The sequence below is a fragment of the Fukomys damarensis genome, unplaced genomic scaffold (assembly GCF_012274545.1).
Source record: "Fukomys damarensis isolate Sample0158 unplaced genomic scaffold, DMR_v1.0_HiC HiC_scaffold_24, whole genome shotgun sequence".
NCBI lineage: Eukaryota > Metazoa > Chordata > Mammalia > Rodentia > Bathyergidae > Fukomys > Fukomys damarensis.
In genome coordinates, this window is record NW_022900936.1 from 31,906,271 (window position 1) to 31,921,534 (window position 15,264).

The following is a 15,264-nucleotide window of genomic DNA, read 5'->3' on the forward strand; positions in this document are numbered from 1 at the left end:
ATATATATATACTTGTGTACATATATAAACATAGTAATTCAGATACTAATTACAGCATTATTTAGGGCATAAAATAATTTTGAATAAGCATCTTCCTTTAAAATTACATTCTATGACTACAGAAAAATAACTTTGACATATCTTGTCTAGAGTTTAGATGTACAGGCAATCATAGATAAACTGCTTAACAGTATTTGAGATACCTCTTATAATACAAAATTATTTGCTTTATATATATTATGAAATAAAGTACAACCTTCTTTTCCTTAAGAACCCAGACACTTTTGTAAGCCTGACACTCTTTCACTTCTTAATATTTAGGTACAGGCTTGCTGAAGATTGAGATTAGAAAAGAAATGCTGAAGGAAAGGGAAAGCAAGAAGGAAGGAAGGAAGAGGAGAAGAAAGAAATAGGAAGAGAGGGAAGGAAGGAGAGAGGAAGAAACTGATGTACCAGAAATATTTTCTTCTTCTGAACAGGAATGTATATAATGCAGAGATGGAACAATTTAAAGAAGGAAGGTGTCTATCGAGAAAAACACATCACAATTATCTCTGGTTATTGTGATTCTCTAAATGATGTGAAGTAAAGCCTGGGCTTTGTACTAATCATTCTGTTTCCTCATTCTAGCAAACACCCTGGGATCTGTCTGAGACTCTCAAAAGTGCTCAGGAACCTGGAGGCTATCATAAATCTGATCATTATGATTGCTGTCTTAGCATCCACTTGTAGGCCTAATATAAATTATTGGAAACTTTTTACTTCACAATACTTTGATTCATTAACACTTCTCCCCTTCTGGGTTGTCTGAGGTACATACAATCTACTTGCTGAAAGAGAAAAAAGCAACAAGCACCGAAAAATACTACTGTTACCAAGAGAGGCAGACTTGGTTTAAATCAGCAAAAGTGGGCATGGGTTTTGGGAGACTTTGCTGACTTTTCCCCTCCTCTCACCCTCTAGTTTTCTACCAATGTCCCTTAGTCCATTAATTCAAGAAACACAGAGGTCAAGAGAACTTGAGAAATATGACAAATAGCGCCAAGAATGAAAGGTTGCCATGGAAAAATAAAGTAATGGCCAGCACAAGTGCTTGCATTTCGTAAGAACAATAACCTACTGTTTTGGTTACTTTTCATTGCTGGAACAAAATACCTGATACCCTGATCAAGGAGGGAAAGTTAATTTTTACGTTATGGTTTGTTGAGGTTTCAGTCCATAGTCAACTGGTTCCAAAGCAGGTGACATGGCAGAGGAGAAACAGTTCACAGCAGGGTAGGCAGAAAGCAGTGAGCCTGCCTTCCATCTTTCCCTGTATTTCATTCAGGCTACAAGCCTATTAATTGGTGCCACCTACACCCAGGGTGGGCCTTCCAATTATCTACACCCAGAACTATGATAAACCAATCAGTAGACTAATCTAATAATCATACACCCTTAATCCACATTCATACTCCCTAGATTCAGCCACCTATCCAAAGCTCCACCTATGAGCACAAGAGGCTTTGGAGATACATCAACATACAATCCATAACACCTACCCAACTCAAGAGAATCAAAACAAGTGTTCATATAAAACTATGTCCACTAATTTCATGGCAGTGCTATTCATAATAGAAATAACCCAGTATCTATCCACTGGAATATAGTATATAAGTGGAATTTGGCCATTAAAAAGGAAGGATGAGAGCCAGGGATTTAGCTCAATGGTTCCACTGCCTGCCTCGCAAGTACAAGGTCCCAAGTTTGATCCCTGGTACTGGAAAAAAAAAAAAAAAAGAAAAGAAAAGAAAGAAAGAAAGGATGTACAGTATATTACGACATAACACAAAATGTCTGAACCTTAAAAATCATGATGCTCACGAAATAGTCACATGTTGTATAGTAACACTTATATAAAATGTTCAAATTAGAAAAATCATAAAGACAAAAAAGAGATAACAGTTTAAAGGAGGAAGAGGGGAATATACTATCTGCCAACAGTTAAGAAGTTTTTTCATGGATGCTGAAAGTGTTCTGGAATTAGACAATGGTAATAATTCCAGAATGGTTCCAACTGTTAACATAGTAAACATATGAAAAAACAGTGAAGCACATGTGCATTAAAGTGGTTATATTAGTTATGCATTTCTCAATGTTTAAGAGTTTAAAATTAAAAAAAGTAAATAAATATAAGAAGTAGGAGTATGTTTGAGGCTTTCAACATTTGAGCCTAGGCTCACTTATGTGTCTCTGCACAGTTGCTGGGCAACAATTTCTCGCAAAATGACACTGACATTGAAGATGGTTCATTCTTACTCAGAAAATGTAACAGTATTTTCAGGTTTCTAATCTCTAACATATTTGAGGTACTTCTGCCACTTTTTTACAAACAACAAGATGGCGGCATCATTTTTTAGGAATCCATATGAGAGAAGGAGCTTGGCGGTAAAAGTTGAAGTCACTACTTTCAGCTTCACATGAGGAACTGCCAAATTACAAACAAGATCAACTTTCATTTTTCCTCCAAGATCAATTTGAATTTTTAAATAATTGTGAATTTTTATAACAAAAAAATAACTGGATATGAATCAAAATACAAATAATTAAAGCCAGTAATAGGGAAAAGAAAAAAATATGGATGATATAAAAAAAGAGGTACAGATTCAAACATTGGTGCTTCAAGGCCAATCAGGAAATTCTAATTGATTTGCTTGCGACAACTGTCTAGATGGGAGAAACACACGATGCTGTCCACCTTTGGCAAATTTAACACATTTCTATAAACCTTTCCCAAGATACAAAATTATATTCAGATACATTATCTGTGGCATTAGAAAATATCAACAAAGTAAACTGGGATTGCCTTGAATGTCTATCATAAATACTAGCTTCTTTGAATAATGTGATTTGAAATTAAAATGAATAGTTGTATTGTGATCAAGACAAAGAAACTGTGGATATATGTTATAATTAATCACAGTTTCAGATAAATGTGACTGCCTAATATAAAATAGAATATGATTCCTTCAAGAAATCATCAAACTTGATAAGAGAATAATATAAATTTGTACTAGTAAATGGTGAACTTGATGAAATCATTTTGATTGATAAAGTTATCAAAATTTCAGAAAACTGCTAAAAATTTTTTAAAGAATTTTATAGACATTAACTGCAAGTGAAATACCAAAACTGAAATCTAACAGAAAGGACTATGTTATCCACACAGCATAAATTTTCAACAGGATATTTATTTTCAAAAAGCAATATGAAGCTAGAAAATTATTACTTATTTCATACAGTTCAAAAGCTACCTTCTAGCATTAGGTTTTTAACAGTAATCTCTTAAAGTCTCAGGAAGTAAAAATTCTTCCCCATAAAAATAATCCCTTTAGGCATTAAAAGGAAGCTCTCTTATCTACCACAACTGTGGCCCAAAGTTGGTACATGCAATGAAAATATTGCTTAAATCTGAGAATGTTAATATATGTGCACATTCATACATGCATGCATACATTCAAATATTTTAACTTAAAACATAAATATAAGTATATATTCACTCATCTTCCAATATAAGACTAAAGCCATATATTTGAATCTAGATCCTCAATAAGGATTTTAAATCTTTTTATATAAACCAATACCTACAATGCAGCATTTGTAACTTCCAATTCCCTTTAGATTAAAATGGAGTGGAAGCTAAAAGATGCCTGAAAAATAATTTACATGTGAAATTCAGTTAAATTTTTATCTTTTTAAATTCAGTTCACTTGTGTACACTTAATTCAAAATATGTCCTCCAACTTGTTCTTACTGTTTTCCTACAATTCAATACTTTCTTTGTTGCCACACTTAAAAGTTCATCACTTTATATAATATCATGCTATAATGAGAAAAATTAGCATTCATGGGACCGGTAAAAAAAATAGTTCCCTATTAGCACATGGTATAACTGGTAAAAGCTGAAGAGTATACATGCAGCAGATGATAGTCTATGCTCTATATCCTTTGGGGATCACTAGGTATTATTTATAGTAGAGCCTGTCAAGCAGAAGTAAATCCACTCAATCTGGAAAGCAGATATGTTTTGAAAGTTGATGTTGGAAATCCAGAACAAGTACAAAAGACTTTTTAAAACACCTATTTGCTGATTGTTTGCTTATCTTAGGATCACGAACATCAACAGAAGCCCTTTCTCAGCGTTGGCACTCGTTTGGTAAATAGCCCAAAAGCCATACATCTCTACCTGTAGTTTACCACTCCTTTCCCAAAATAAACATCAAGTTCCCAATCACCCCTAAACACTTGCTCTCTAGAAACATCACAATAAGAAAACTAAAAAGAAGTCATATAACAAAATGCATTCACAAACTACTGATTCACAGGGAGGTGAAAATGTCTACTTGGCAAAAGATTTCTTTGACGTTCCACTGGAATTCAGAAGACAATAGTAATTCTAAGAAATGTTCTCAATAATATAAGCCTCCAGCACTATCCTATTTAATCAATTTCCTTCCCACAATATATATATATATATGTATAATATCAAAAAATCTTGAAAATGTACACTTTGTACTATAATAACGTGTTACTTGCCCCTAGGTTCATATACATAGTCATGGGCTATATAATGACTGTTTAGTCAAACACATATAAACAATGCTCCTGTAAGGTTATATAACCTCGTGACTTCATAGTCATCTTCATTTCTGCAAGTATATTCTATAATGCTGTCACAATGAGACCAGCTAATGTCGTCTCTCAGAAGCTCTACCTGTACTTCAGGGACATATGTCTGGAATGATGAGTCCCTATTTTTCAGGAGCCCCAGTAAAACAGTATTGTGCTTGCAGGCCTCACTGACACAAACCTGCTACATATTATTTGTTTAACAAAATGGAAGCACAAATCATCACAGTTGCCACTTCTAAGGCAAAGCATGTAGAGTCATCCTAGGATTCCTCCAATTGCTCTTTCTCACCCTCACAGGCCATCATAGAGAGGTTCTCCATGGTCCTAGATTTTGCAAAAGAGCTTGACACATGGGACAGAGTCACAGCTGACAACGGCAGCCAACATGAGCAGGAATGAAGCCTTTATTGTTATAAGCCATTAAAATTTTAAAGCTATTTGTAACATGCCACACCACAGTGAATACTGACTAAGGAAATCCAAAAACAGTTGATATCAGAATCATGCTTTCCAATCAGAAAGGACTTCTAAACCAATAAACATGATACTAGTCACCAGATCAGTGTTTCCTAAACTATGATGATGAACCAATTACTTTAAACTTCAAATCTATTCAAGACCAATACTTGTGGATAATTAGTAAACTTATTCAAAAATCCAAAGAAAAAGACTGAAAATGCAAGACTCCAATTTAGTATTGTTATTATTAGATTCAACAGAAATGAAATAAATTTAGGTGTAGGGAAGGTGGGATGGGTAGGGGAAGGGTAATAAGGGAAAAGAAAAAAATGTGAGATAATGAAAAGATGGAAATAAAGTGTTTGTAGATGGTGAGGGGAGGAGGGGGTGAAGGGAGGGCAGGGGTAAGGGGAAAAAATGAGAATCAAGACTTGTAATGTAAAGGTACAAGATCCCAACAATGAATGTAACTGTACTGAATCCGTCAAATGTACCAATAAACTCAATTAAAGCTGAAAAAATAAATAAATAAATAAATGTTAACTCCCAATATCTGACAATACCTCTGCATATTGATTCTAGCTGAAGAAACCAGACCCATCTGCTGAATACATTTTAAGTAGCACTGCTTCATATCATGTGGAATTGAGAAATATAAAGGCTATCAATGACACACATATAGTTATTTGAAAGGTGTCTTGCTGCTAGACTTACTAATTTTAAATGAAATGTTTTCACCTATAGTGAATAGGAACCCAATTATTTTATATTGACATATGTAGTTTACTGACTTTCTTATTATCATTTTGATACTGGAAAGTAACTAGTTTTCTTCAATTATTTAGCAACCTGCAATAAACATGATTTAGTACCAAAATCCAAATATATTTTAAATCACATTTAATTTTCCAAAGAATGAGTCTTTCCTATATTGCAGATGATTCAAAGTTTTAGAAATTCTTCTCAAACCTTTAAACTATTTTCTAGTTTGCCCAGAAATACCTTTTGGGTGGTAAGATTCCAATTCTGATGAATGTCATACATGCACACTATCCTTTTGGGTTGCTGCAGTAGCTGCTAGTTGCATAAAAAGCTGGCTCTTTAAATGTGAGTGAAAGAAAAAGAAATGATCATTTCATTTTCTCCAAATAAAGAAAAATATATGAGCTTTATCTAATGTGAAGTTGTTTTCCAAGAAGTTTTAAAAATGTAAATGGCAAAAGATAAGTTTGGAGAAAATAAAGTTTATAATTTTAGCAAGATTTAACTATCTCTTTAAACAAAAAGCAATATTTTAAGAAGAAAAGACTATCACAATTGAGACAATTTTTTCCAATTTTGTTGATTAACACTAATGTAGCACTGAATATGGTGTAAGTTTTTCAAGTGAGGCAGTTAAGACAAATATCACCTTTATTCCCACTAAGGCAGAGAGAAATAAAAGTGTTTAGAGAGCTCAACTGTGTTTCCAAACTCTAAATCCTTATTTTATTTTAAACACAAATTCCTGGCAATTTATTTCTTAAAGGTCATTTACATTTGACTACTCTAAGCACTTTTAACTAAAATATCCTCAGGTCAGCTGATAAAAAAGAACTAAAATAATAAAATTTAACAAGCAATTATGAGTAAACCATGAGCAAAGCAAATGGACATTATAGGCCATTTTTAAAAAGTGTAGAGAATGAGAGACATAGTGACAAGATGCTAAAGTATTTTGACTACAAGAATCATTTTCCATAATACAGAATTAAAGTCTATCCATTCTTTAATTTTAATTTCATCTGAAAAATTGTCACAAATAAATGATGAATCAATTGGGTAAAGGTGAACTATTGACATTTTCTTTTTCAGGTAAATATAAATATTAGTTTATCCATTAGCAGAGATAATATTATTTGTTGTTGATTTTTGAAGGTCTATTTTGTACTAACTTTGAAGAAGGGTAGAGGGAAGTCAGTAAAAAAAAATCAGAATTTTAAATTTTCATGATGAAATATAAGTAAAATCATATTACTATTTAAATTTCTGAAAATAAAGCAATTGTTTCTTTAAGTGATTAATATTAGATAGTGATATTTTATATTAGAAGCTCAATGTCTGTTACATAAAATGACAAAGAAGAAAAATTCTGTTAAAAGATCTATATATTATTTCCTTGGAATTATTTAAATTTATTACCATTTCAATTAACCAACTCATATGTATAAGATGATATAAATAGTTGAATGTTTTTGAAAGTATTTTAATACCATTACTAAACCACATAGAACATTGTCACCTTTATTTAAATTTTCAAGTTAACAATCCATTATAATTTGTGAACTGATTAACATGGACTTGCCAGATTAATACAAACTTAGATATTAGAAGATTTACAATAAAATTTTCTAATCTATTTTAACCCAGAGAAAAAAACTAAAAAAAAAAAAATTTTTTCCTGTTCAGTTATCTTCAGGGGAAAACTTTTAAGTTAATAAAGACAAAACAGGTACAATACTTTAATTATGTTTTTTAAAAAAAGAAAACATTAGTTATGCTCTATGTATTGATAGATTTTCAGCTACACTGTGATAATTACCAAAATTCTGTTACTCATATTTGTTTAATATCCATATATACATTTTCTACATAAATCTTTTAAACACATGATTAGTTCATATTATTTTTGTTTAATCTCAATTTTCAACTTTTTTTTAAACTCAAAGATTTTTAGAGAAAAAAATATTGACATCTCTTATATGAAGAAGGTGCCTTAAGATTCTATAACCACAGGCAGAAAAGTAGATATCCTTTCATCCAGATATTTTTAAAACTTGGATTTGACATTTAAATTTCTCCAAGATACTGCCTGTTCTTAACTATTTTCTCTCACAATTTCATTTACCTTAAACTTTGTTATCTTTCCAGTAAAACAGAAAGGCCCACTGATTAAATCTGATGTTCTTCATGACCTTAGACATTAAACAAGTATTTGTTGATTGAAAATTATTGACTGAATGCTATCTTCAAGATATGCATACAAAATTATGCAATACAACTTCAAAAGGTGGAATTTTAAAAATCAAATTAGAGTAAAAATTAAACCTTAACAAAGGGCCTTTTGTGTTCAGATAGGGACCATATAATTATTACTTTCTTTTTACAAAGATTTTTAAATGACTGTATTTTTAAGCACTAAGTAAAGCTTAACAGTCTCCAGACATTCGGCATTTTTAATAAGTCAGCATTAGTCATCATCTTAGTTCACAAATCTAGATTTCACAGTTTCTTTCCTATATTTTTATGTTAACTAAACCTATTATATGGGTTTGATCATAAATATGGAAGGGAAACAAATACGAGTATCAAATGTTAATTGTGATTATTATTTTAGTTTCAATTTAAATATTTATTTAAAAATTAAATGAACACCTTCAATAAATACTATGAATCTCATAAATAGAAATAAAAAAGAAATAAAAGAGTATCAAAGGATTCCTACATTATAAGCTAAGGTCTCAATAGTCTAGTAACAAAAACTGGTAGTCAAGATAGTCACAGAAGATGGAGAAATAAATATTTGTGTATAGGAAACATTATTAAAAATAATTTCAGTGAAAAATCTATTCTCAAAATACAGGCCATTATAATCATCATGCCAAAGTAATCTAAAATATTAGATTTCATCATCTTTTACAAATTGTCTAGTAAATTTTCAAGTAACATTCTAGAAATACAAGCATCTGACATCATCTACTCTTTGTGACTGTACATAGAATTATTTTAAACCCTTAGATCTGCACTTTCCAACAAAGGACTAAGTAAGCTACATGTGGCTACTGAAAACCTAAAATGAGGTCAATGTAAATGATAAATGAAATTTTATATTTTATTTTAATTACTCCAGTAAGTTTAAATTTTAAAACTGTTACTAGAATCAGTTCCTGGAAAAATTTTGTTTGAAAAAACACTGATAATGAACCTACTTTTAAATTGAAAATTTTGTTAAATCAAAATATTGTATGAAATATTATCCATTAAAATTAATTATCTGAAATGGTACTTACTATAACCAGATTTCAAAGACATAATATAAAAGAATGAAATATCTTAGTAATAACTTTTATATTGATTATATGTTAAGTACATAGTGTTCATATATGTTCAATTAAATAATATAACTACAAAAAATGGAATTATTTTATCTTACATTTTATTCCTATTAGTGCTATCTTAGACAATATAAATAAAATAAAGATTGTTAAGTTGGGTTCCTTGAAATATTTATATTTGGGTAAAATTCATTCTTTTTATATGTACAATTCTATACATTTCAATAAATATATACTCCTGTGACCACTGCCACAATTAGGATTTATAATATTTTCACAAGCCCTGAAATTTCTTCCTATGTGCCTCTTTGTAATCAACCTTTAGCTCCTATCATCAAGCCCTATCAACAATAATTTGTTTTCTATTCCTGCAATTTTGCCAATTCTAGAATGTCACAAAAAACGAAGTAATACATACCCTATGTAAATATTTGAGTTTGGTAAAATTAAACTTTAAATATTATACTTCTCTGTGGTTATGATCATTCTGATATTTCTTTTCCACTGTATCAAGGACATCTTATCAATGCTTACTTTTCCCAGTTATTTCATTTTCAAAACTGTTCTTTCTTCCTGGCCACATTATAATTTAACATAAACACTTTCGAAGTACTTACTAAACTCTCCAGTAAGAAAAACTCCTTCTGCTCCCGGGGCCCATTCTTTGCAATATAAGCCACCGTCAGCACATCTGTGAACGCCAAATGATTCATAGCCTCTGGAAATCTTATCAATACCACCTTCATTCTCTCCAAAGTTGTTCAAAATGTGGCTAAACTTCTTATACCTTTGAAAAAGTGCAAAAGAAATAAAATTATTCAAAAAAGAGTACAATGAAGTGGGTATATTAGTCTAAGAAAATAAGGCATCATTAAAGAATAGTGTAAGTAATTTCATTTATTAGTAGTAGCTGCCTATTAGGATTATAAAAAATCGTTAGGTCAGATGAACCAAACTACCTATCATTTTTTTGTAATTTCAAACATTTTGGTATAAAAAATGACATTATATTTACATATACTTGCATCAAAGTTAGAAGAGCAATTTCTATGTCAAGATAACAATGAAAAAAAAAATCCCTAATCTCTCCTCTGACTTCTAAAAAAATAAAAATAAAGCAGTCAAAATACTAAAAAGAAAATAAAATTACCCTACAACAGGGTTTCCACAGACTTCCTATAAAAAGGCACAGAATGATCATTTTAAGCTTTGCCAGCCACATGGTCTCTGTCATAGCTACTCAACTATGTCTCTGAAGCATGGAAGGAGCCACAAACTATATGTTAATGAGGGGGCAAGGTTGATTTCCAGTAACACTTCATTGACACACAAAGAAGAACTAGATATGATTTCATCTGTGGGCTGCTGTCTGTCAAACCTTCCCATAAAGCATCTAAGCATGGCAAGAACATACATCACTTAAATTACAAAAGCCAATGGCCATAAAAAGAACTGGAGATTCCCAAGCAGGACCAAGAACAGCACATGGCTGCTCCTGACCCACTCCTGTTCCCCAAGACTCAGCACTGATACACCAAAATACACCAAAATTCAGCACTGATACTGCCTATTTTCCTTAAGTGCCTTTTATATCTGGGGAGAAGCAAAGTAGGAAGAAACTCTGGTAAATCTGAAAAAATGTGACAGGAACTCCCAGTCAAAAATAAAGGAGCTAAAACTACATAATGGATTGGTAGTGCCAATAAGCTTCTCTGGGCACCTCAGAAACCCTAAGGGGAAGCAGTGAAATTCTCAGAAGATGGCATCAATATACATAGGGATTAGGGAAGACACAAAATTTCAGAAGCTGACTAATAAAACACAACCCAACAATACTGAAAAAAGAGCATTCCTACAAATATTTCACTCTATGGAACAACTGAAAAATGGATTGAAAAGTAACGGGATGATACGACAAACAACAAAATGGAGGTTAATAAAATGAGTGGTAAAACAAAAATGCAGACCTAAAAAACAAATAAATGCAAGATCAAAATATATTACCAAAAAATAATGAATAAATCAGCAAAATGGCCTATCAAATGAAAAATAGCTAGAAATTAAAATACAGCACTGAAATAGCGAAGAAAAAGAAAACAAACATTCAAATGGGGACTGTTGGTGATTCTGAAGAATAAAATGGATATTGAAGTCAAACTGCTGACTTCCAATGAAATAAAGAATTAATTCATACTAAAAAGAGTTTGCTCTTTTAGGAAACATTTGGGAAACAAATAAAACATATGAAAATTTAAGCTACTGAAATGTAAAAGATAAATATTTCCAAAGAGAATCAGGTGTATCACATTAAAAGTCAAACGATAAAGCCACAGCCTATAATTTATAAAAAGGACAAGTAGTGATCTAATAATTTTTCGAGACAAATTCCTACACAAATCTAAGGAGTTTCTAAAATACTGTCAAGTAAGGTTTGTAAGTCAATATTACCAATGTACCACTGCTGAAAAGAGAAAAACTGCTTCTCATTTAAAAATTCACAACTAAAGTATTAAAAAAAACACACAGAAATAGATATTGTAGAAGTATGGCTATGCACTGAATCTTTAAGTACAAAACAACGCAATGATGGGTAACCGATTGAAGAAAGGGGTGAAGGTGATCACAAAAACAGAATCCGAACAGGCAAAGTAAAATACACATATACATACATAAAGAAAGATGAGTAAAAGAGAGATGCAGTTATACTGCAAACAATTACTCATTGCTGGCTGAAATTTAAGGTTATTATTATTCTTTATAATCTTTTTATTAATCTCAGACATTTGGGAAATAATATATTACAGAAAGATATATGAATTTCACTAATATTTTCAATTTTTCATTTCAGTTGTTTCATTGTTTAAAACAAAAAATAATTAAATTTAAATCGTTGTTTCACATGTGCTTCATTACATTATTTCTAACTACCAAGCTTTGTCTCCATCTGCCTACATCCTGAGAAGCATAAAAAAATAACAAGAATGATATTCCCTTAATAGCAGTGATGATTATTTTTGGGAGTGAGTTTTATTTTTTCCTTCTGCCTTACATTGTTTTAATTATATATAACAAGTACCATTTTAAGCAACATAAATTATAGCTTTTCTAAAACAATATAAATTTACATTATTAAAAGAGCTTTCTAATTCATAGGAATTTTATTGAATATTACAACTTTAGAAAACTCAGCTGAAAAATTTGAAGACAGATCTACAGAACAAAACTGAGTTTCTGAAGTAGACATGAGAAGGTACAGAAATTAAATACATGATAAAAAGGCATTTTAAATCCATAGAGAAATAATGCCATATCTAACAATACTGGAATACGTACGGGGTGATAGAAACACATGAAAAATGTTTAAATTTTGAAAAAAAAAAAAAACATTACAGTAAAATAGTAAGAACTTTGCCAAGAATGAAGGGATAGGTATGTTCACCATGAGAGGGAGTTTTGAAAGCATTGTGAGGGGCATTAATGCTAACGTGTCTTTTACTGTAATAAATTATTTCATTTAAACACACCATATTTTGCTATCAGAATTCATTGATCAAATGTCTACAGCAATTTTTGTCAAGTTAAAACATTGCACTGTGTCCTCGTCCACCTTATTGGCCAAATCTGCCATCCTGCAACTTCTGGCTCTTCCCCAAAGTCGAAATGACCATGAAAGGTAAATGATTTGAATTGATTCAGGACAATGAGGCAGCCACAACAGCTCATCAAAAGACACTCACAAAAAGAACTTCCAGAATGCTTTAAAATGGCAAGAATTATGCAGTCTACATGTTTGAAGGGAGAATGTTTCGAGGGGGATTAACAGCAATGTGTCTTTTACTATGATGTTTTTTAATTAGAGCATTCACTGTATTTTTCGATCACACCTTATATAATTTTGTTATTATACAGAGATTTCCAGAGAAGTCGAAATTTTAAACATTTTAAAAAAATAAATAAAACCTAGATTTCAAAGAAAAATAGCCCAAATATGTATCACAAAATATTCTACCTACCTCATATATATATATATATAGAGAGAGAGAGAGAGAGAGAGAGAGAGAGAGAGAGACAGAGAGAGAGACAGAGAGAGAATAAATCTAAATTTCAAAATTCAATTTTCCGCTGGGTGTGGTGGCGCACGCCTGTAATCCCAGCACTTGGGAGGCTGAGGTAGGATCATCGCTGTGAGTTCGAGACCAGCCTGAGCTATAAAGTGAGTTCCAGCTCAATCTCTACTACATAGTGAGACCCTGTCTCAAAAAAAAAACAAAAAAAAACAAAAACAAAATTCAATTTCCCATTTAGAAAACTAGTCTGTGAAGACAGGGTAAGGATTCAGAAAATAGGCATTCTCAAATGTACTTTGTTGGAATAAAATGATAGAATAGTTTCACATCAGCTATGAAAATTTCAAAATCATACTCTAATTCCTAATTTTAGAAATTTACTCTTTGTCAACATCACATAGAAAGCAGACATTTATGGTAACGATACACATTATGGCATTATTTATAAAACTAAACCATGGAAAATAACAAACATATTCAACAATAGGAAACTGGTTGAGTAGCCATGAGTACCCAAACAATGAATTAGATGAGAACTATTAAGAAGAACCAGGTAGCCGGGTATGGGGGTACAGGCCTATAATCCCAGCACTCAGAAGGCTGAGGCAGGAGGATCACTGGGAGTTCAAAGCCAGCCTAAACTACACAGTGAGTTTAAGGCCAGCTTGAACTGCCTAATGAAACCCTGCCCCGCCCCCACCAAACAAAAAGAAGAATGCCTTACCTCTACCACTATAAATAAATGTGGGGCCATTTGCTTGGTGGTCTTTTTCTCCCATCAGGAGTTAGAGCCCTACCTACAGCTTATTATATCTCTTTCTCCATCTTGCTTAATCTCTCACTGTCATTTGTCACTCTGTGATATAATAAGAATCATTTGTAATTTGTTCCAGATATTGGTCAGCTGCACTTTTCATTATATGGAAACTTTAATCCATATTAAGTGACATAAGAAATAATAATAAAATGATCAAACAGAATAAACAATCAACAAATTCTCTGGTCTTGGGCTAAAAATACATGTAAACATATAATAAAAAGTGCATAATAATATTATTATTGATGTGGGTATGACACTTTATATTTGCAGGTCTAAATTTTTTAAATAATCACTTTTAAGAAGTTTCATAGGATATATTCAAATATTCCATTTGGTAAAATTTCAATGGCAACAGGATTATAGCACTCTATTACTTTAACTAAATATCTTGACTTCCCTCAAGGTCAGCCCTATAGCTTCTGATACAGGAACACACACTTCACTTTGAAATCACTGTAGCTCAAAAAAGAAAAATGCCTGAGGACACAGCAAGCTCATCATGTCTGTGGCCTTACAGTCTTGTTAATATCTTCCTATGAATTTAAAGGATATTTAAAAACTAGGTCAAAGTTTCAGCAACCAAGAACATAAATAAAGCTAATTTTCAAACTAGCATTCTGTACAAATATAAATAAAACATTGTTGAAAATAGAAAATGTGATCTCTATACTGACACTTTTAATCCTCTTTTTACAAAGGAAATAAAGAGGCACAGACAAATATGCAAGTTATCCAAGCTCCAGAAGGTGATAAGCAATGGAAGTATTATCACCATTAATCACAAAAGATATACTTAAATAAGATCTCAAATTTAAAGTCATCTTTTTCTTTTTTTTTTTTTTATTGAGTTTATTGGTACATTTAGGGATACAGTACAGTTACATTCATTGTTGGGATCATGTACCTTTACATGGCAAGTCTTGATTCTCATTTTTTTTCCCCTTACCTCTGCCCTCCCTTCACCCCCTCCTCCCCTCCCCATCTACAAACACTTTATTTTCATCTTTTCATTCTCTCACATTTTTTTCTTTTCCCTTTTTGTTCTTCCCCTACGTATCACACCTTCCCTACACCTTTAGCTCCTTTCCTCCCATTTCTAAATGTCAGTAATCTTATTAGAATCTTATGCATTGTTGCAGAATATTCACACCAG

General features: G+C 31.7%; 1 protein-coding gene across 1 annotated transcript in view; it reads right to left on the reverse strand.

The window, feature by feature from the left end:
* Positions 1-15,264, reverse strand: part of Gbe1 (1,4-alpha-glucan branching enzyme 1) — a 267,726-nt gene that overhangs the window by 209,990 nt on the left and 42,472 nt on the right. The window contains exon 2 of the mRNA XM_010602875.3: positions 9,842-10,011. Coding sequence (XP_010601177.1) covers positions 9,842-10,011 — 170 coding nt within the window. The remainder of the gene's footprint in view (positions 1-9,841; positions 10,012-15,264) is intronic.